This window comes from Schistocerca nitens, chromosome 11 (assembly GCF_023898315.1).
Source record: "Schistocerca nitens isolate TAMUIC-IGC-003100 chromosome 11, iqSchNite1.1, whole genome shotgun sequence".
NCBI lineage: Eukaryota > Metazoa > Arthropoda > Insecta > Orthoptera > Acrididae > Schistocerca > Schistocerca nitens.
Window position 1 is genome coordinate 102,418,924 of NC_064624.1, and position 24,416 is coordinate 102,443,339.

General features: G+C 40.0%; 1 protein-coding gene across 1 annotated transcript in view; it reads left to right on the forward strand.

The window, feature by feature from the left end:
• Positions 1-24,416, forward strand: part of LOC126213176 (uncharacterized) — a 207,369-nt gene that overhangs the window by 122,233 nt on the left and 60,720 nt on the right. Inside the window, exon 5 of the mRNA XM_049940804.1 lies at positions 21,209-21,348. Within this exon, the coding sequence (XP_049796761.1) occupies positions 21,209-21,348 (140 nt within the window). The remainder of the gene's footprint in view (positions 1-21,208; positions 21,349-24,416) is intronic.

The window sequence follows — 24,416 nt, forward strand, 5'->3', positions numbered from 1 at the left end:
AATTTCCTCTGTTGTTTTAAATAATTCCTGTTGATTGCTTACAGAATCATTTGCGTACAGCCAAAGTTCTGCAGTTATTAAATCTTGTCTGTTTGGTGGTAGAGGGTCACGGTGTTGTGTAGGTTATTGTTCAAAGATGAGCCCTAATGGGAGGCATTCACAGTTTAAAAGATTTTCAAAGGTTTTTTTGTTACATTTAGTTATACGAGGTCTGTCCGGAAAATACGTATACCGTATTTACTCGAATCTAAGCCGCACTCGAATCTAAGCCGCACCTGAAAAATGAGACTCGAAATAAAGGAAAAAAAAATTTCCCGAATCTAAGCCGCACCTGAAATTTGAGACTCGAAATTCAAGGGGAGAGAAAAGTTTTAGGCCGCACCTCCAAATCGAAACAAAGTTGGTCCATTGTAATACGAGACACAATTTAGGTCGAATGAAAGACGATACAGCTACAGTAGTTTGGTTCGAGTCGTAAGGTTAGCAGTTAAGCTTTACCAGGTAGCCATTGCTACGCGTCAGGCGCTCCGTCCGTATTTATACGGGTACCCTTCCTTTTTCACGTGCTTCGTCTGGTTTGAATCGATTGCTTATTTTGCTTTGATCTGATAAGTGCCGTTTTCTTTGTTATAGGTGTTTGTCACTTTAAGCTGAAAATGCATTACTGTACTGTGTAATGCATTGTTTGTCGCATTTTGATAGTGCGTGTTTACGGCCTGTCGCCGCTTGCGGCCTGACTTGCTTTTGTGCGCGCTACCGCCGCTTAAAAAAAAGAGGAATCATTTCATTAGCGAAACAATGGCAAGAGACTGCTATTTGTTGTTACTTACACTGCTGCTTTCTTTGATAATGATCAACAAGAACCAAATAATAGACTGCGTATGATAGAACATGTTCTGAACGAGAGTTTAGCGAAAATTTTTCTCCGTTTGAAAATCTTTGCGGCCGCTTCTTTAGTACATCAAATTCTGCACAGAAATTAGTCCTCTTACATTTAAAATCTAGTCAGTTGCCCTGCTTCATTTCTGACTGTATCACTATTAGGCATAAGAATAATACGAATATAAACATGACACGATACGTATATTCTTCCGCGTTTGCTGTTGTCTCACTCTAGTTTCGTAGTTTATTAGGCAGACAGGATTTAAATGAGATAGCAGCAAACACGAAAGAATACATGGCAAAATGTTTATATTCGTATTATTCTTATGGTGAAGAGAATACTGCATGTGATTCACATTTCATCAGGTTCCTATTAGCAACCATCTCTTCTCACAGGTAGGAAAAAACTCTGAACGTAGAGTTGGCCATATTGACAAACATCCCTAACAGTCTTCCCAGTCGGATTTTCGTAGTACATTGAAATTCTGCTACATTCGAAGATGAACAATACGGAATTTGTATTTACTTCGTTGAATAATGTATGAAAATGCAGTGGTCGAAACTCGGGGCGGAGAAAAAAAAAGCTCGTCTTCTACCTTTTTTTTTAATTTATTTACTGATGCAGCAGAGGTTTTGGCGCCAGTATTTATCTTTGTGCCCACAAAGCATGCTTGTGTAGCGCTACATATATTCGACGGCAGAAGTTAGTTGTGGCGGCACCTACCAACATTTTTCAGAACTTCCGCTTGCTTTGCACTCGATTCTAAGCCGCAGGCGGTTTTTTGGATTACAAAAACCAGAAAAAAAGTGCGGCTTAGATTCGAGTAAATACGGTAAAAGTAGAATAATAACTTTATTTTCCAATTATTCAGGTATTACAATATGGTCTCCTTCAAAGTACTCACCCTGAGACGCGATACACTTCTGCCAACGCCGTTTCCGCTGTTGATAACATTGTTGAAAGTCTTCAGTTGTGATGTTGTTCAGTAGCCGTGTCGTTCCCGCCTCGATGGCTCCCACATCTCCCAAGTGCCGCCCCCGAAGCACCATTTTGCGTTTTGGGAATGTGAAGAAGTCACACGGGGCTAAATCAGGTGAATAAGGCGGGTGGTCTGTCACGGTGATTGAGCTTCGGGCCAAAATCTCACGCACAACGAGCGAAGTGTGAGCGGGCGCGTTGTCGTGATGGAGGATCCACCTGCCGCCTTTTGCCAGCTCCGGTCGAACTCGGGCCACACGAGCTCTGATACGTGTCAGAACTTCAACGTAAAAATTTCCGTTCACTCTCTGGCCGGTAGGGACAAATTCCTTGTGAACAATGCCCCTAGAATCAAAGAAAACAATCAACATCGTCTTCACATTGGACAACGATTTTCGCGACTTTTTTGTTCTCGGTTCTCCTGCCAGTTTCCATTCCTCGCTTTGAGATTTGAGCTCCACGTTGAATTCGTAAAACCGGGACTTGTCTCCGGTGATGACTCGGTCGAGAAACTCCCCTCGTTCCTCTGCTTCCAACCAATCCTCACAGCACTCCACCCTCTTCCTCTTCACTTTCTGTTCTTGTGGCAAGAGCTTCGGTCGATTTTCGCACACAATTTCTTCATTTCAAGTTTTTGAGTCACGATTTCGTGAACGATTGTTTTGGGGATTGACAGCTCATCAGCAATCATTCTGACTGTCAATCTTTAAGAACACGAGCCCGAATTCGTTCAACATTTGCACTGGAACTCGATGTCGACGGGCGTGCCGTGCGAGGGTCACCGTTCGGTTCTTCTCGGCCATCTCAGAACCTTTTTAACCACTTGTTCACAGTCGGTTCCTTCAGAGAATTGTCTCTGTAAACCTGTTTCAAACACTCAAAAATCTCACGGCCATTCTCGCCTAGCTTTGCAAGAAACTCGATGTTGACGCGCTGTTCCTCGATCAGAGAGAGCTCCGTGCCGACGGCAGGTGAAAAAGGGTAAGTGTCGACAAGCTGCCGCACACTCCCACCTTCACGCAGAGTGCTCTGACTCGAACTAAGCGTCGATGGGATCGATTACAGCAGTAGTCCCACCTGGCAGTGACTGCAATTTGTAACATAAAGACATTATTCAACTTTTATATGTATTTTCCGGACAAACCTCGTATGTAGTGCCCAACTCTTGAACTTACGTAGCACATTAATTTTCTTTATTTTCTTCCCAATATCTCTCTGTTCATTTCCTACATTTTGTTTTACGTTCTTTTTTGTAACCTGAAAGTCATTTGGACTGCTTCTCAGCAAATTTTTGTTTGTGAATTATTCTTCTTTTTCTGTTGCTCCACAATTCATTGTGAACATTGGCCTCCCCAACAATTCCCTGGCAGTTTACTGCAATCTGTTGCTTCAGCTTTCCGTCCTCTGCATGCCCTCGACAACTCCGGCCACTGATCTGGTTCTCAGTTGACGCCATCCTCTTTGATCTAATATATAATTACTTACATATCACCTATCCGTGCCAGATGCCCACCCATCTCAGTCTGACTGATTTCACTATTCTTCTAGTAAATAGATCCTTTTATGTGGAGTACAGCTCACGGTTCTATCTCCTCTCCCGTCTTCATCTGACAGGTGAGACCGGTGTATCTTCAGAGCACCTTTCTCTCAAAGACATCTCGCATTCCAGTATCATGTGATATTAATAATCAAATGTGCCACCGGTCTTATGAGTGTTTCATAAATCGTTAATTTGGTGACACAAGTTAAGAACCTCAAGGAAAATAGTTGTTAATGCTGAATAGGCTATACAGGGTGTTACAAAAAGGTACGGCCAAACTTTCAGGAAACATTCCTCACACACTAAGAAAGAAAATATGTTATGTGGACATGTGTCCAGAAACACTTACTTTCCATGTTATAGCTCATTTTATTACTTCTCTTCAAATCACATTAATTGTGGAATGGAAACACACAGCAACAGAACGTACCAGCGTGACTTCAAACACTTTGTTACAGGAAATGTTCAAAATGTCCGTTAGCGAGGATACGTGCATCCACCCTCCGTCGCACGGAATCCCTGATGCGCTGATGCAGCCCTGGAGAATGGCGTATTGTATCACAGCTGTCCACAATACGACTACGAACAGTCTCTACATTTGGTACTGGGGTTGCGTAGACGAGAGCTTTCAAATGCCCCCATAAATGAAAGACAAGAGGGTTGAGGTCAGGAGAGCATGGAGGCCACGGAATTGGTCCGCCTCTACCAATCCATTGGTCACCGAATCTGTTGTTGAGAAATGTACGAACACTTCGACTGAAATGTGCAGGAGCTCCATTGTGCATGAACCACATGTTGTGTCGTACTTGTAAAGGCACATGTTCTAGCAGCACAGGTAGAGTATCCCGTATGAAATCATGATAACATGCTCCATTGAGATTAGGTGGAAGAACAAGGGGCCCAATGAAGATGTCTGCGCAGATGTTCACAGAAAATCTGTTTCGATTACATGATTGCACAATTGCGTGCGGATTCTCGTCAGCCCACACGTGTCGATTGTGAAAATTTACAATTTGATCACGTCGGAATGAAGCCTCATCTGTAAAGAGAACATTTGCACTGAAATGAGGATTGACACATTGTCGGATGACCCGTTCGCAGAAGTGAACCCGTGGAGGCCAATCAGCTGCTGATAGTGCCTGCACACGCTGTACACGGTACGGAAGCAACTGGTTCTCCCGTAGCACTCTCCATACAGTGACATGGTCAACGTTACCTTGTACAGCAGCAACTTCTGTGACGCTGACATTAGGGTTATCGTCAGCTGCACGAAGAATTGCCTCATCTGTTCATCTACATCTACATCTACATTTATACTCTGCAAGCCACCCAACGGTGTGTGGCGGAGGGCACTTTACGTGCCACTGTCACTACCTCCCTTTTCTGTTCCAGTCGCGTACGGTTCGCGGAAAGAACGACTGCCGGAAAGCCTCCGTGCGCGCTCAAATCTCTCTAATTTTACATTCGTGATCTCCTCGGGAGGTATAAGTAGGAGGAAGCAATATATTCGATACCTCATCCAGAAACGCACCCTCTCGAAACCTGGACAACAAGCTACACCGCGATGCAGAGCGCCTCTCTTGCAGAGTCTGCCACTTGAGTTTATTAACTATCTCCGTAACGCTATCACGGTTACCAAATAACCCTGTGACGAAACGCGCCGCTCTTCTTTGGATCTTCTCTATCTCCTCCGTCAACCCAATCTGGTACGGATCCCACACTGATGAGCAATACTCAAGTATAGGTCGAACGAGTATTTTGTAAGCCACCTCCTTTGTTGATGGACTACATTTTCTAAGCACTCTCCCAATGAATCTCAACCTGGTACCCGCCTTACCAACAATTAATTTTATATGATCATTCCACTTCAAATCGTTCTGCACGCATACTCCCAGATATTTTACAGAAGTAACTGCTACCAGTGTTTGTTCTGCTATCATATAATCATACCATAAAGGATCCTTCTTTCTATGTATTCGCAATACATTACATTTGTCTATGTTAAGGGGCAGTTGCCACTCCCTGCACCAAGTGCCTATCCACTGCAGATCTTCCTGCATTTCGCTACAATTTTCTAACGCTGCAACTTCTCTGTATACTACAGCATCATCGGCGAAAAGCCGCATGGAACTTCCGACACTATCTACTAGGTCAGGTGTCCTCGTCGTTCTAGGTCTTCCCCAGTCGCGAGTCATAGGCTGGAATGTTCCGTGCTACCTAAGACGCCGATCGATTGCTTCAAACGTCTTCTTGTCAGGACACCTTCGTTCTGGAAATCTGTCTCGATACAAACGTACCGTGCCACGGCTATTGCCCTGTGCTAATCCGTACATCAGATGGGCATCTGGCAACTCCGCATTTGTAAACATTGCACTGACTGCAAAACCACGTTCATGATGAACACTAACCTGTTGATGCTACGTACTGATGTGCTGGATGCTAGTACTGTAGAGCAATGAGTCGCATGTCAACACAAGCACTGACGTCAACATTACCTTCCATCAATTGGGGCAACTGGCGGTGAATTGAGGAAGTACAGTACGTACTGACGAAACTAAAATGAGCTCTAACATGCAAAGTAGCGTTTCTGGACATATGTCCACATAACATCTTTTCTTTATTTGCGTGTGAGGAATGTTTCCTGAATGTTTGGCCATACCTTTTTGTAACACCCTGTATAATTACTTACATATCACCTATCCGTGCCAGATGCGCACCCATCTCAGTCTGACTGATTTCACTATTCTTCTAGTAAATAGATCCTTTTATGTGGAGTACAGCTCAGGGTTGTATCTCCTCTCCCGTCTTCATCTGACAGGTGAGACCGGTGATTCTTCAGAGCACCTTTCTCTCAAAGATGTCTCGCATTCCAGTATCATGTGATATTAATAATCAAATGTGGCACCAGTCTTACGAGTGTTTCATAAATTGTTAATTCGGTGACACAAGTTAAGAGCCTTAAGGAAAATAGTTGTTAATGCTAAATAGGCTATATTGGATGCTATTAATCTCTGTTTACTTCCATGAGAGATGTTGTATGAGTGGATGATTTTGGTCTCAGATATTTAAACTGCACGCCTGTCTCAGAATGTTTCTGAGGCTGGCACATTTGCCGTGTGTGCTTTCCCAGCAGCTGTATATTTTGCTTGCTGCCAGTTGATATTTAATCCAATATTCCAGATCGCCTGATCAAGTGTGACAAATGTCTCCATTACCTTGCGAATAAATGGCTGTCTTCGACACAAGCGAGTGTCTGAACTGATTTATAAAATATAGTTCCCCTGCTTGGTATGTTTGTGTCCTTTGTGACCTTCTTCGAGGCAACATTAAAAAGGAACTGTGCTAGTGGGTCTCGTCACCTTACCCTGTATTGTATATATAGTGGACTGTGTGGTGTAGGATCCTTACCTGATAGGACTGATGGAGTACATCAAAAAAATTCAAAGAAGGCAGCACATTTTGTATTATCATGAAATATGGGAGAGTGTCGCTGAAATGATACAGGATTTGGGCTGGACATCATTAAAAGAAAGGCATTTTTCATTGCAACATTTCCCTGGTGTAGGTATAGTACAGTTGCTCTTTGTGCTGTCATAAGCTGGTTTGTAGTCAAGGAAAGTTTACGTGCACATTTCTGAGTTCATTTCTTTTTTCTAAAATTTTCGTATAGGGTGAGGATCTGTTCTTAATGCTGACTAGCTGAGTACTCCATGTTACCCAGTTTATGTACTGGGTGATCGAAAAGTCATATAAATTTCAAAACTTAATAATCCATGGAATAATGTAGATAGAGAGGTAAAAATTGACACACATGCTTGGAATGACATGGGGTTTTATTAGAACCAAAAAAAGAAAATAAAAAGTATTGCTAGACACGTGAAAGATCTCTTGCGCATGTCGTTTGGTGATGATCGTGTGCTCAGCCGTCACTTTCGGTCATGCTTGGCCTCCAGGTCCCCAGACCTCAGTCCGTGCGATTATTGGCTTCGGGGTTACCTGAAGTCGCAAGTGTATCGTGATTGACCGACATCTCTAGGGATGCCGAAAGACAACATCCGACGCCAATGCCTCACCCTAACTCCAGACATGCTTTACAGTGCTGTTCACAACATTATTCCTTGACTACAGCTATTGTTGAGGAATGATGGTGGACATATTGAGCATTTCCTGTAAAGAACATCTTTGTTTTGTCTTACTTTGTTAAGCTAATTATTGCTATTCTGATCAGATGAAGCGCCATCTGTTGGACATTTTGTGAACATTTGTAATTTTTTGGTTCTAATTAAACCCCGTGTCATTCCAAGCATGTGTGACAATTTGTACCTCTCTATCTACATTATTCCGTGATTTATTCAGTTTTCAAATTTATACTGACTTTTTGATCACCCGCTACTTATTTCAATTCTGTTAGTCGATCTTCTCCTTACCCCCCTCCCTCTCTGTCCATCTCGTCACACACACACACACACACACACACACACACACACACCACCACGGTCCCATCCCCACCCATTTCCTTCTCCCCTTCACTCTCTCTACCTCCTCCACTCCCTTCTCTGTCCATCTGCTCCTCTCTCTTTCTCTGCTCCTCTTCATTTTCTCTGCCCCCCCCCCCCCCCCTGCCTTTCCCTTGTGCTATACAATCATATAATTTTGTAGGTACATTCAGCGGGATATGTGGATACTGCTGGCTAAGTGTGTTGTGAGTAGAGTTAATATCAAAGAAGTAATAAATTTAAAAGTTATGTGGTAGTTTTTCAGCACCTTTTGTTTGTGACGTGATATCTGCTGAACTATGTGCCATATAATGATATAACTTTGCACGTATATTCAGTACTATGTGTGAACATTGTCTACAAAATTTGTCTTGAATACAGTCTGTAGTAAATTGTTGTTGTTGTTGTAGTCTTCAGTCCTGAGACTGGTTTGAAGCAGGTCTCCATGCTACTCTATCCTGTGCAAGCTCCTTCATCTCCCAGTACCTACTGCAGCCTACATCCTTCTGAATCTGCTTAGTGTATTCATCTCTCGGTCTCCCTCTACAATTTTTACCCTCCACGCTGCCCTCCAATACTAAATTGGTGATCCCTCGATGTCTCAGAACGTGTCCTACCAACCGATCCCTTCTTCTAGTCAAGTTGTGCCACAAACTTCTCTTCTCCCCAATTCTATTCAGTACTTCCTCATTAGTTATGTGATCTACCCATCTAATCTTCAGCATTCTTCTGTAGCACCACATTTCGAAAGCTTCTATTCTCTTCTTGTCTAAACTATTTATCGTCCACATTTCACTTCCATACATGGCTACACTCTATACAAATACTTTCAGAAATCACTTCCTGACACTTAAATCTATACTCGATGTTAACAAATTCCTCTTCTTCAGAAATGCTTTCCTTGCCATTGCCAGTCTACATTTTATATCCACTCTACTTCGACCATCATCAGTTATTTTACTCCCTAAATAGCAAAACTCCTTTACTACTTTAAGTGTCTCATTTCCTAGTCTAATCCCCTCAGCATCACCCGATTTAATTTGACTACATTCCATTATCCTCGTTTTGCTTTTGTTGATGTTCATCTTATATCCTCCTTTCAAGACACTGTCCATTCCGTTCAACTGCTCTTCCAAGTCCTTTGCTGTCTCTGACAGAATTACAATGTCATCGGCAAACCTCAAAGTTTTTATTTCTTCTCCATGGATTTTAATACCTACTCCGAACTTTTCTTTTGTTTCCTTTATTGCTCGCTCAATATACAGATTGAATAACATCGGGGAGAGGCTAAAACCCTGTCTCACTCCCTTCCCAACCACTGCTTCCCTTTCATACCCCTCGACTCTTATAACTGCCATCTGGTTTCTGTACAAATTGTAAATAGCCTTTCGCTCCCTGTATTTTACCGCTGCCACCTTTAGAATTTGAAAGAAAGTATTCCGGTCAACATTGTCAAAAGCTTTCTCTAAGTCTACAAATGCTCGAAATGTAGGTTTGCCTTTCCTTAATCTTTCTTTCATGATAAGTCGTAGGGTCAGTATTGCCTCACGTGTCCCAACATTTCTACGGAATCGGAACTGATCTTCCCCGAGGTTGGCTTCTATCAGTTTTTTCATTCGTCTGTAAAGAATTCGCGTTAGTATTTTGCAGCTGTGACTTATTAAACTGATAGTTCGGTAATTTTCACATCTGTCAACGCCTGCTTTCTTTGGAATTGGAATTATTATATTCTTCATGAAGTCTGACGGTATTTCGCCTGTCTCATACATCTTGCTCATCAGATGGTAGAGTTTTGTCAGGACTGGCTCTCCCAAGGCCGTCAGTAGTTCTAATGGAATGTTGTCTACTCCTGAGGGCTTGTTTCGTTTTAGGTCTTTCAGTGCTCTGTCAAACTCTTCACACAGTATCATATCTCCCATTTCATCTTCATCTACATCCTCTTCCATTTCCATAATATTGTCCTCAATTACATCGCCCTTGTATAGACCCTCTATATACTCCTTCAACCTTTCTGCTTTCCCTTCTTTGCTTAGAACAGGGTTTCCATCAAAGCTCTAAAACCTACAGACTCCAGTTTACATGCCAATTTTGCAATCAAAATGTTACTGTATGACAACGAAGATTTTCTGGGTAGTGTCGTCTTCGGTGACTAATCGACATTTGACCTAAGTGGAAATGTAAACACTCGTAATGTGCACATCTGGGGGTCAGCATATCCCAACTAGATGGAACATTCGCAAGAGAGACCCCTAAATTGAATGTTTTTTGTCATATCATGGCGGAAAGTTTACCGGCATTTCTTTTTCGGTGAAGCAAAGTGGTGTTTCTTATCTTGATGTGCTAGAACTATGACTCTTTGTCAGCAGGAAGAAGCTCGACCACAGAACTTCATTTTTCAGCAAGATGGTGCACCGCCTCACTGATGTAACTCAGTACCTGAGTGGTTAAACGATGTTGTACCCCACCACTGGATTGGCGCAAGGGGCCAGATATAGAGACCTTTTCGTGACCTCCACATTCAGACACTCTCTGACGCCATGAGATTTTTACCTTTGGGCATTTATAAAGAATCATGTGTATGTGCCTCCACTACCAATTGAACTACTCGACTTTAAAAACAGCGTTGTCACAACAATTACTCCAGACACACTGATCAAAGTTTGGGAAGAACTCGCCTATCAATTCGATGTGTGATGAATTGTGCTCACATCGAACACTCGTAGGAAAAACTGTTTTGAGTGGCTCTTTAATTTGATGTATTATTTGTAATTGTAAGTTGAATGTAACAAATGCAACAAAGTCTTGAAACTCGTATATTCATTTTGAAATACCCTGCACTTTCAATCGCATCACGTAGCACATGCCAACAAAGAAAAGCTTCTTCACAAATATAAAGTTCAAAAGTCAAAGAATTAATAACTTTTTCAAGGATTAAATATATTCCCTAATTCACGGAATATTCTTCAAGTAAATTAGTATTTTGTATTGTGTACTTTCTAAAGTATTCTATGTTCTTCCTCAGGCTTCATAATATCTCCTTACCAAATTTCAACAAAATTGTTCAGCAGATTAGTAATAATAAATTTAAATGTCTTGCACTATGTGGCAGTTCTTCATACATCTGTGTTTGTGATGCCATATATCCTGAGCTACGTGTCATACAATGATGTTATTTTGCAGGTACATTCAGGTGTAAATGTGAACACTGTCTGCAAAATGTGTTGTGAATGCAGTTAGTAATAAAAAAATGATAAATTAAAATGTGCCTGATGTGAAAGTGAAGGGGGTGTCATTGAGAAAAAGTTACATAAAGGATTTGAAATGATGTGTAAAGTTTGTTGCAAGTCACTAAGTGACCTCATTCTCTAATGCTGGTTGAACAAAATCTGTGTATTCCTGCATCGTGGCCTACACATTTTTTTCACCTCCAACCTTACCCTTTGATAGTTAGGTGGTGCTTCCCGCCGCAGTGGTTGTTTTCGGACAGTAAGTAATACTTGTACCACATGTGGTTGAAATTGATGCAGTGGTTTCGGAAGAGATATAGAACATAACATGCTACATATATACATACATTTTTATAATATATACTATCTTTTTCTTTCCCTTAATTCTGATTTTGATGAAATATAGCCTATACAATCCCCATAACTATGCTGAAGTTACCAGTGAAAACTCCTTAAAAACCCCATCCAGTAGTTTTAGAGACTAGTATGTTCAGACAGACAAGAAAGTTTAAGTAAAATTTTAAATCATGATATCCATCCTTTGTAATCCAATTTTGATGAACTAAAGCCTGTATGGTGCCCAAAGGTATGCTCCAGTTACCTGCAAAAACCCCATTAAAATTTGTGTAATAGTTTTAGAGTTCAGCATGTTGAGAGATAGACAGACAGAGATGACCATTTTACAGATTTTTTATGTGTAAAGATTTCCCAGGGAGAAATCCACATTGGTATTAGCCAGTCTCCCTCAGAACAATTGGGAGGAGATAGTCAAACTGTATGTTGGAAAATACATTTTATCACAAGTTCAGCAGCATTAATTTCTCGGTAGTTGCTTTATACAGAGCATATAATTCCTTCTCTCCCTGTATCATATCTACCTGGTTACTGCATTTCCGTTTAGATTCTTCTGTGTAACCTGAATTTGTTTGGAATGTTTCTCAACAATTTTGTGTCTGTAAATTAGGGTTCTAAATTTCATTTTATTCTTAAAGTCTTCATGAATGCTAATTTCTTTTAGGTCTTCATTAGTTTCTATAAAACATTCATTGTACTTTTCCATAAATAAAGCTAAGTTTAGAATTTTCTAAGTGATCCTGTTGTTGTCCAATCTATATAGGTGACTAATATATATCTGACAGTTAATGCAAATTCCATTTTCACATTTTGGTCTAATGATTTTCTGAGAATTTTCCATTCGTGTTTTTCTGTTGTTATTATTATTATTAGTATTATTAGTATTATTATTTGGGACCTGGCAGCAATTATCATGGTTTAAGATATGTAAAGCTCCTCTATTTTAGTGTCTGTGTCATCATGCTGTCATTTTCCTTTCTATTATTATTATTATTATTATATTATTATTATTATTTACTGCAAATACGTCATCTGAGGACCATGTTCCAATTTCAGTTCTTTGTTCTTTTCTTTCAGTATGCTTTCATCTGTTCACTGTGTTTCTTCTTTCTGTCAGACTATTTTGAACCCTTCTTTTTAGCTACCCTGCCTTGAAATCCTTCCATTTTCAATACTTTAAGGCATCTCTGTTGTTTACAGCTCTTGTTTTTACATTGTTTCATTCTAAATCCTTTTTTTACTTCATTGGAATTCTTTCCCACAAATATTTGAAAATGTTTTAGTTAATCTACTGTCTTGCATTTGAAATAAATGTCCAAAAAAGATGAGTCTTGTTTTTTCTCATTACATTCAAAATATTTTCTTTATTTTGGTATATTTCAGCATAACTTCATAATTTCCAGCCTTCTGCTGTGTTTTAAAGTCCTCATATTTTCCTTATAATTTGCCTTTCTAGTACTTCTAATTTGTGTCAATTATAGTTCAATGCCAGGTATTCACTTGCATATAGGCATTGTGGCTTTACTACTGTGTTGTAATGCCTTATTTTTGCATTTTTGGGTAGGCACTTTTAATTGTAAATGTCTGCTCTCCCCATTTTATGTAGTCTTTCCTTTATTGCAGATTTTTCCAGTGAGATGGATTATCTCAAGATATTTGAATTTTTTTTACCCTCTCTATTTGGACAATATCTGTTTTCAGGAATTTTAGAGCATCCTTAATGTTCGTTCCATATTTTGTTGTTTCTGCAGAAATTCTTAAGTTCTGCTGGCTATTTCTTCCAGGAGATTTGTTTTTGTTATTATTATTCTTATTGGCTCTCTCATTTTTGTATGATAGTAATATGATGATAATTTAAATAACAACTTACCATTAAATTAACAGTGTTCTCCAAGAATTTGAAAGGCTATTAGATTAGATTAGATTACATTTACTTTCATTCCAATTGATCTGTAGTGAGGAGGTCCTCCAGGATGTGGAACATGTCAGAAAAACAACAATACATGACAAATATTTACAACTAAAACAAATAAGCTAATGTACCATTCCACAGGCCCCAAGTGGAATGATCGTCATTTTTTAATGAACACTAAGAGTCATTTTACAAATACTAATGCACTGATTTTAAAATAAAAAAGTTTTTTATTTATTTATAAGGTAATAAACATGTAATACAACTACTGTAATACTTATTTACAATGAACACATTACTGCACTGAAATGGTGCAGAAGTTAGATTATACTTACACACACACACACACACACACACACACACACATTTTCAATGAACACATTACTGCACTGAAATTGTGCAGAAGTTATGTTGTACTTATATACAAATCAGTTGGTTTTACTAAGAAATTCATCAATGGAGTAGAAGGAGTTGGCCACCAATAAATCCTTTAGGCTTCTCTTAAACTGAATTTCATTGGTTGTTAAGCTTTTTATGGCTGCTGGCAAGTTATTGGAAATGTGTGTTCCTGAATAATGCACACCTTTTTGTACAAGACTAAGTGACTTTAAATCCTTGTGAAGATTATTCGTATTTCTAGTATTGATTCCATGAATTGAGCTGTTGGTTTGAAAAAGTGATATATTTTAATGACAAATTTAGTTAAGGAATAAATATAGTGGGAAGCAGTAGTTAGTATCCCTAGTTCCCTGAACAGGCTTCTGCAGGATGTTCTTGAGTTCACACCACATGTAACTCTTACAGCACGTATTTGTGCCCAGAAAACTTTAGCTTGGCTTGATGAATTACCCCAAAAAATAATCCCATGTGACATTATGGAATGAAAGTAAGCATAGTATACGATCTTTTTCATTTTTATATCCCCTATGTCTGACAAAATTCGCATTGCAAACAGAGATTTGTTAAGACACTTCAGCAGTTCTGTGGTGTGTTCCTCCCAGTTGAATTTATTATCAAGCTGTAATCCCAAGAATTTAACACTGTCCACTTCTTCTATCTTCGTGTCATTGTATGTTAGACATATACTCTTGGGCCCCCCCTTACAGCAGGATATAGAATATGTCAGTTCTAGAAGTCTGTTGTAGTTATATTTGATGATATTATATAAATAGGACTAATCTGTTTGATATTATGGTATCTACAACTTTGGTTGTATCACAGAAAAGTACAAGTATTTAAATATGTTTATGATAATAAATAAACATGCATACAAATAAGGATCTGGGAATGTATTTGAACATCACAGGTACACAGGTACTAAACACTGTCATTAGGGAACACTTCTGCAGTGTAGCATGACCTTTTGCAATAACAGCTGCCTTAAGATTTTTTTTTAAACAACTGGTCATCATCCACTAAACACTTAATTTGTGAACAGATGGCATTAAAAATCTTACAGCCAGTGAAATGGTCCCCCTTCTGTACCACACCCAGGTTTGCGTGCTCATAGTAGATATCATCTTTTCTTCCACATTAGGTTTAAAAAGGGGCTTTTTCCCTCCTGAAACACACCAGGGAGAATATATTTATTTATTTATTTATGCATTTATTTTACCTGGCAAGATTGCAGTGGATGTGAAGATTTCAAGTTCCATTATTTCTGCGTGTGGTTCTAAGTTGGAGTCCACTCACGATTCTTATGGCTCTCTCCTGTATATATAGCACTTTTCTATCCAGTGGCTGGTTTCCCCAAAATATTACCACCAGGATGAAGTGTACTGACTTGTGTTTCCACATGGCTTTCACCTTACATGCCAGGTCTCTGGCCATCTTCTCATCACAGGTACTTTGAAAATTACAGATGTGAGGTGATGTGTATGTTGAGCACTGTTCAATACCAGAGAAGGAAAGTTGCTACTCACCATATAGCAGTGATGCTGAGTTGCGATACGCACAATAAAAAGATTCACACGATCATAGCTTTTGGCCATTAAGGCATTTGTCAGCAGTAGATACACATACACACACGCACGAACACACGCAAATGCAACCTGCACACATGTCTGCAGTCTCAGAGATCTGAAACTACACTGCACCAGTGCACGATGGGAGTGGTGACTGAGTGGGGGTGGTATTCCGCCGTCCACCGAACCTACACAATATACTCGTCCATCCTTACACGACCCCTGCTCCCAATCCCTTGCCTCGTGGCTCGTACCCCTGTAATAGACCTAGTTGGAAGACCTGTCCCATACATCCTCCTACAACCACCTACTCCAGTCCCATCACTAACATCACCTATCCCATCAAAGGCAGGGCTACCTGTGAAGCCAGTCATGTGATTTAAAAAGCTAAGCTGCAACCACTGTGCCGCATTCTACGTAGGCACGACAACCGACAAGCTGTCTGTGTGCACGAAAGGCCACCGACAAACTGTAGCCAAAAAACAAGTGGACCACCCTGTTGCTGAACACGCGGCGAAACGTGATACCCCTCATCTCGATGACTCCCTCACAGCCTGTGCCATACGGATCCTTCCCCCAACCAACACCAGCTTTTCTGAATTGCGCAGGTGGGAACTTTCCCTGCAATACATCTTACATTCCCGTAACCCTCTTGGCCTAAAACTTCGTTAGTCACTGTCCTTACCCATCCGGCCCCCTCTCTGTTCCCATTCCAGCACTACACAGCCGTCATTTCACCGCCACACCCAGTCTTTTAATTTCTTTATATTTGTCTCCTTTCCGCTACTTACGCCTTCCCCTCTCCGCACCTTCTCTCCTGGCCTCCGTCTGAACTGCAACACTTCACTGTCCGCCACTCCCACCCCTCCCCCTCCCCGCCCCAGCCTCCTCCTTACCTCCACCCAGTCGGCACTCCCATCGTGCACTGGTGCTGCTGCTCGCAGTGTAGTTTCAGCTCTCTGAGACTGTAGGCGTGTGTGCAAGTCGCGTTTGCATGAGTGTGTTCGTGCATGTGTGTATGTGTGTCTACTGCATCTACATCTACATCTACATCCATACTCCGCAAGCCACCTGATGGTGTGTGGCGGAGGGTACCTCGAGTACCTCTATCAGTTCTCCCTTCTATTCCAGCCTCGTATTGTTCGTGGAAAGGAGGATTGTCCGTATGAATCTGTGTGGGCTCTAATCTCTCTGATGTTATCCTCACGGTCTCTTCGCGAGATATACGTAGGAGGGAGCAATATACTGCTGGACTCCTCGGTGAAGGTATGTTCTTGAAACTTCAACAAAAGCCCGTACCGAGCTACTGAGCGTCTCTCCTGCAGAGTCTTCCACTGGAGTTTATCTGTCATCTCCGTAACGCTTTCGCGATTACTAAATGATCCTGTAACGAAGCGCGCTGCTCCCCATTGGATCTTCTCTATCTCTTCGATCAAACCTATCTGGAACAGATCCCACACTGCGGAGCAGTATTCGAGCAGTGGGCGAACAAGTGTACTGTAACCTACTTCCTTTGTTTTCGGATTGCATTTCCTTAGGATTCTTCCAATGAATCTCAGTCTGGCATCTGCTTTACCAACGATCAACTTTATATGATCATTCCATTTTAAATCACTCCTAATGCGTACTCCCAGGTAATTTATGGCATTAACTGCTTGCAGTTGCTGACCTGCTATATTGTAGCTAAATGATAAGGGATCTTTCTTTCTATGTATTCGCAGCACGTTACACTTGTCTACATTCAGATTCAATTGCCATTCCCTGCACCGTGCGTCAATTTGCTGCAGATCCTCCTGCATTTCAGTACAATTTTCCATTGTTACAACCTCTCGATATACCACAGCATCATCCGCAAAAAGCCTCAGTGAACTTCCAATGTTATCCACAAGGTCATTTACATATATTGTGAATAGCAACGGTCGCACGACACCCCCCTGCGGCACACCTGAAATCACTCTCACTTCGGAAGACTTCTCTCCATTGAGAATGACGTGCTGCGTTCTGTTATCCAGGAACTCTTCAATCCAATCACACAATTGGTCTGATAGTCCATATGCTCTTACTTTGTTCATTAAATGACTGGGGGGAACTGTATCGAACGCCTTGTGGAAGTCAAGAAACACGGCATCTACCTGTGAACCCATGTCTATGGCCCTCTGAGTCTCGTGGACGAATAGCGTGAGCTGGGTTTCACACAATCTTCTTTTTCGAAACCCGTGCTGATTCCTACAGAGTAGATTTCTAGTCTCCAGAAAAGTCATTATACTCGAACATAATATGTGTTCCAAAATTCTACAACTGATAGACATTAGAGATATAGGTCTATAGTTCTGCACATCTCTTCGACGTCCCTTCTTGAAAACGGGGATGACCTGTGCCCTTTTCCAATCCTTTGGAACGCTACGCTCTTCTAGAGACCTACGGTATACCGCTGCAAGAAGGGGGGCAAGTTCCTTCGCGTACTCTGTGTAAAATCGATCTGGTATCCCATCAGGTCCAGCGGCCTTTCCTCTTTTGAGCGATTTTAATTGTTTCTCTATCCCTCTGTCGTCTATTTCGATATCTACCATTTTATCATCTGTGTGACAATCTAGAGAAGGAACTACAGTGCAGTCTGCTGACAAAGGCCATAATGGCCGAAAGCTATGATTATGTGAATCTTTTTACCGTGCCTATCACGACTCAGCATCTCCGCTATATGGTGAGTAGCAACTTTCCTTCTCCGATATTGTTACATTCCATCTTGGATTTTCCATTGTTTAATTTGAGCACTGTTAGGTCATCGCTATTACAGTGGACTGTTCTATCAGTAATTGTGCTGTGGTTCCAGAAAATTTTGAATTTAACATTTTCTACGACAGTGAGAGAGGATCGTATCTATAGGAAAGTCTTTTATTAACTGATACTGACATTCCAACTCGTAGTGGATTATTCTGGTGACATCATCATGCCTTTTCGAGCATTATGCAGATACCGAGGTTTTACATTGATGTGTAATGTGTGATATTGTCTCCCTTTGCTTTTTCACATTATACATCCAGTAGTTCCTTGTCAGAAGTGTATCCTGAAAGAGCAAATACACAATAGCTGCATTTTTGTATCAGTTCGACCTACTGTGGACCACATAAAATAACATGTCTGTTTTCTCTTTTCTCCTTTTCTTATTTCCAGAAGTTTTTAATTATTTTGCCTATGTTGTTCGCTTCTTTCTTCTGTCCATATTACGCCTTTCTTTTCTTTGTCTTCTTCTGGAAGATTGTGAAACTTTTTGCTTTTGCTATGAACTTTTCTCTTTTCCCCATTTTCTACAAATTCCATTTCCCTCAGATCTGCTTTAACTTGATAATCTTTCAGTTTTTGTCAAAGAAGTTAAAATTCCTTTTTGTTATTCTTTTCTGTGTAGCCTTTTTAGGTGTCCACAGAGTACAACCCTTCCTTTCCTCATTGAGTCTAACATTTGTTCTAATCTTTCATAAACTTCTTTACAACTTCTTAATTGCCTTTTCCTGTTGTCACGTTTTGGTTCTGAGGTTTCCTGACTGTTTATCTTTCTTTCATTTCTGTTTTGCCTAATTGTTGGGCTGTATTAAACAAAACACATTGTGAGCTCTAATGACATTCCAGTGCAATGATAGTATAGTAATGCTGGACTTCAGGATTTATGGAAAAAAATTCTTATATTACCATTTTTTTGTTAACTGTAAAGCCACTACCTTGCCCTTGCTAAGTCAGCTTCTTTGTCCAAATTTTGTAGCCTTTTTTTTTAATCTTTCATATTCAGTTTCAATGTATTTTGATGCCTCCTTTGTCTCTGTCATATATTCTGTTTTTTTTAGAAGATATACATAGGCTTGCTTTTGAAACTGTCTGTTGTGGGAGATTTGTCTGTATAATTGGATCTGGAATCGATTCAGCTAAGCTGGCATGATTGTCTGTAAAAGACAGTCAGCCAATTCTCAGATTGCCCTCTTTTCTCCCAATTATGATTTTTTAAATTCCTTCTCCTGTTCCTTTCTTCCACACAAGATGTTAAATCTGTAACACACATCTGCTCCAAATTATAAGTGATGCAAGAAGCAGCTCACCTTGCATATCTGGTAAGCATGCACTCCCCTCCTCTTCTCAGATAGGTAAAAATTTGTGACAACAAATAATATACATGCCATTAGTACTAGTTTCACTTCCAGCAATTAAAGCAGACCTCTTAAGTTCCTGTATAACCATACCCTCACTTACAGCAACGTTTCGGAAAGGAACAGACATACATTAGTGTCAAGCAAGTAATTGTAAATATCATTGCAGTTTGTGTCACTCACAGCAGTTTAGGCTGTACTCTCCTGCCTAAACACACACTTGGAAATTGCCATTTATTCTGTAATAAACAATGAAATATTTGTGGCAGTGAAGAATATGAATTTATTGCTGCACATTTCAGTTGCAATAATCTGAGCTGTTCTCTTATTTTCCTGCACTTGCATGTTGCCACGTACTCGTATATAAACAACCCAATATTTGTGATACGGAATCATATAAAGTGCTGAGAAGCATAGGGCCCGAAACCGCACTGCTGTCAATTTTGATATTGTAGCATGTATGCATGCTGTTCACATCTGTTAATCCAATGGCGAACAAGCTGTATCTGTATTTGTAACCCCACACTGTATATGGGAATAGTCGTGAAAATATGTCTTGCTGATTTCTTGGAAATTTATTTCCATATGGGCACAAAGCATAATTTTGCTGTTCTGCACTCCTCAGTTGTTATCTAGGATTGACAAACTAATTTAGTGTCTACATCATATACATAGGATAATATTTCATAATTGGAGGTGCATTGGCAGTTTTAACAGAACCTCAAACTACAAACTGTGCTTAAGAAAATTATGAAAACAGGGACTATGAAGTGTTGGAATAGGTCATAATTGTGTGTGTGTGTGTGTGTGTGTGTGTTTGTGTGTGTGTGTGTGTTGCATTTAGTAAATGTTATTCATGTTCTGATTATAGTTAATTACAAACTTCAGAGCTGCCTATAAATGGAGATTTTGTGAATCAACATTAATAATAAATATAATCCAGAATGTTAATTAATATCTCATAACATAAAGTAGGTGCATTATTTTTTCATAAGAAGTCTAGAATGTTTAGACTTGGTTAAAAGAAAAAGAAGCAATTCAGACCTATGAGTCTGGTGATTTGTCTCCAAATTAGATTTTCACAAACATCTATTTTTCTCAAAACTTTGTTTCCATGCTTGGGGTCCTTATGGTTCTCAGTGTCTCATATGAATGATATTGTTGCACATTTCCTCTGCAGTGATTTAAGCTGTCCTATAATGTTCCTGCCTAACCACACACTCAGAAATATGCAGCCAAATATTCATTGCATTCTTCAATTCCTAATCAGGTGGAAACATAAGTTACTTTCACAAGAAAGTCAAAGTCTTAGAATGTGGTAACAATTCACCATTACCTCAAAATGGCATACTTCAAGTTATAATGCAAAAAGCTAAATACACTTCAATAAATATGCCATTTAGAGCATTTGGAGCAGATAACGTGTTGTAGGTTTAATGTCTGTATTTCTCCATTCCCTGATTACAACTGAACAACAGAGGGGACAATCCATATCCTTGTCATACATCAGTTTTGATCTCAAAATATTTGTAGGTTTCGCATAAAAATTTAATTTTGTATTTGTTAGTGTGTCTTTCATGATGGCAACTGATATATTATCACTATTATTAATACAGTGTCATAGCAATAGAGAGCATACACTTTTTGTCTGAGTTTCACTATACATTTTGTCTGATCTGTGAACTACTATTTTGTGTCCTAATTTAATGTGTGCCATCCAGGAATCCTGTGTGGTGAACAGTGGAGAACCTCTGCTGTGTCGGCACAACAGCTCCAAGTTTCGCATCCGAGGCATTTGCAAACAGGAGGACTGTTCGGCCCCTCAGAAGTACAGCAAGTTCCTCTTACTCAGCTACTACAGGTATGTAAAGGGTTACTGATGTGATCTGTTACCTTTCCTGACTTTCTTTTTTTCTTTTTTCTTTTTCTTTTTTTTTTTTTCATTCCGAGTCTAGTTCTGAAACCCCCCCCCCCCCCCTCTCTGTGCAATCTTTCATGTACATATACACCTATATGGATACTCTGAAAAATCACATTTGAGTGCCTGGAAGAGGGTTCATCGAACGACCTTTACAATAGTTCTCTAATATTCCAATCTCATACAGCACACGGAAAAAACAAACACCTATATCTTTCCGAGTGAGCTCTGATTTTTCTTATTTTATTAAGATGATCATTTGTTCCTATGTAGGTTGGGGCCAACAAAATATTTTCATATTTGAAGGAGAAAGTTGGTGATAAAACACAGTCTTTGGTTAGCCTTCCCACAACATTTTCTATATGTTCCTTCCAGTTTAAGTTGTTTGTAATTGTAATGCTTAGGTATTTAGTTGAATTTATGGCCTTTAGGTTCGACTGATTTATCGTGTAACCGAAGTTTAACGGGTTCCTTGTAGCACTCATGTGGATGACCTCACACTTTTTGTTATTTAGGGTCATTGCCACTTTTTGCGCCATACAGATATCTTTGATATCTTTTCTAAATCATTTTTCAATTTGTTTTGATCTTATGATAACTTTACTAGTCGATAAACGACAGCATCATCTGCAAACGACCTAAGATGGCTGCTCAGATTGTCTACTAAATCATTTATATAGATAAGGAACAACAAAGGGCCTGTAAGACTACCTTGGGGAATTCCAGAAATCACTTCGGCTTTACTCCAAGACTTTCCGTGAGTTACTACAAACTGTGACCTCTCTGACAGGAAATCAACGAATCGAGTCACATAACTGAGATGATATTTAACAAGCACACAATTTCACTACAAGCTGCTTGTGTGGTACAGTGTCAAAAGCCTTCTGGAAATCTAGAAATATGGAATCAATTTGGAATTGCTTGTCAGTAGCACTCAGCATTTTGTGTGAGTAAAGGGCTTGTTGTGTTTCACAAAAACAACGTTTTCTAAATCTGTGTTGACTGTGTATCAATACAACGTTCACTTGGAGGTAATTCATAACGTTCAAACACAGTATATGTTCCAAAATCCTGCTGCGTATTGACGTTAAGGAAATAGGCCTGTAATTTAGTGAATAACTCCTACTACCTTCCTTGAATATTGGTGAGACCTGTGCAACTTTCCAGTCTTTGGGCACGGATCTTTCGTCGAGCAAACAGTTGTATATGATTGTTAAGTATTGAGGAATGCAACAGCATACTCAGAAAGGAACCTAACTGGCATACCGTCTTGACCAGAAGACTTGCTTTTGTTAAGTGGCTTCACTGTTGTTGTTGTGGTCTTCAGTCCAGAGACTGGTTTGATGCAGCTCTCCACACCACTCCATCCTGTGCAAGCTTCTTCCCCAGTAACTACTGCAACCTACATCCTTCTCAATCTGCTTAGTGTATTCATCTCTTGGCCTCCCTCTACGATTTTTACCCTCCATGTTGCCCTCCAATACTAAATTGGTGATACGTTGATGTCTCAGAACATGTCCGACCAACCGATCCATTCTTCTAGTCAAGTTGTGCCACCAACTCCTCTTCTCCCCAATTCTGTTCAATACCTCATCATTAGTTATGTGATCTACCCATCTAATCTTCAGCATTCTTCTGTAGCACCACATTTCGAAAGCTTCTATTCTCTTCTTGTCCAAACTATTTATCGTCCACGTTTCACTTCCATGCATGGCTACACACCATACAAATACTTTCAGAAATGACTTCCTGACATTTAAATCTATACTCAGTGTTAACAAATTTTTCTCCTTCAGAAACACTTTCCTTGCCATTGCCATTCTACATTTTATATCCTCTCTACTTCAACCATCATCAGTTATTTTGCTCACCAGATAGCAAAACTCCTTTACTATTTTAACTGTCTCATTTCCTAATCTAATTCCCTCAGCATCACCCAACTTAATTCGACTACATTCCATTATCCTCATTTTACTTTTGTTGATGTTCATCTTCTACCCTTCTTTCAAGATACTGTCCATTCTGTTCAACTGCTCTTCCGAGTCCTTTGCTGTCTCTGACAGAATTACAATGTCATCGGCGAACCTCAAAGTTGTTATTTCTTCTCCATGGATTTAAATACCTACTTCGAATTTTTCTTTTGTTTCCTTTACTGCTTGCTCAATATACAGATTGAATAGCATTGGGGAGAGGCTACAACCCTGTCTCACTCTCTTCCCAACCACTGCTTCCCTTTCATACCCCTTGACTCTTATAACTGCCATCTGGTTTCTGTACAAATTGTAAATAGTGTTTCAGTCACTGTGCCTTATCCCTGCAACCTTCACAATCTGAAAGAGAGTATTCCAGCCAACATTGTCAAAAGCTTTCTCAAAGGCTACAGAGTGCTATAAGTGTAGGTTTGCCTTTCATTAACCTAGCTTCTAAGATAAGTCATAGGGTCAGTACTGTCTTGCATGTTCCAACATTTTTATGTAATCCAAACTGCTCTGTCCTGAGGTCGGCCTCTACCAGTTTTTCCATTCGTCTGTAAAGAATTCATGTTAGTATTTTGCAGCCATGACTTATTAAACTGATAGTTCAGTAATTTCCACATCTGTTGACACTGCTTACTTTGGGATTGGAATTTTGGTATTCTTCTTGAAGTCTGAGGGTATTTCTCCTGTCTCACACATCTTGCTCACCAGATGGAAGAGTTTGGCCATGGCTAGTTCTCCCAAGGCTATCAGTAGGTTAAACAGAATGTCTTCTACTACCACAGCCTTGTTTCTATTTAGGTCTTTCAGTGGTCTGTCAAATTCTTTATGCAGTATCAAATCTTCCATCTCATCTTCATCTATGTCTTCTTCCATTTTCATAATATTGCCCTCGTGCATCACCCTTGTACAGACCCTCTATATACTCCTTCCACCTTTCAGCTTTCCCTTCTTTGCTTAGAACTGGTTTGCCATCTGAGCTCATGATATACACGTTGTTCTCTTTTCTCAAAAGGTCTCTTTAATTTTTCTGTA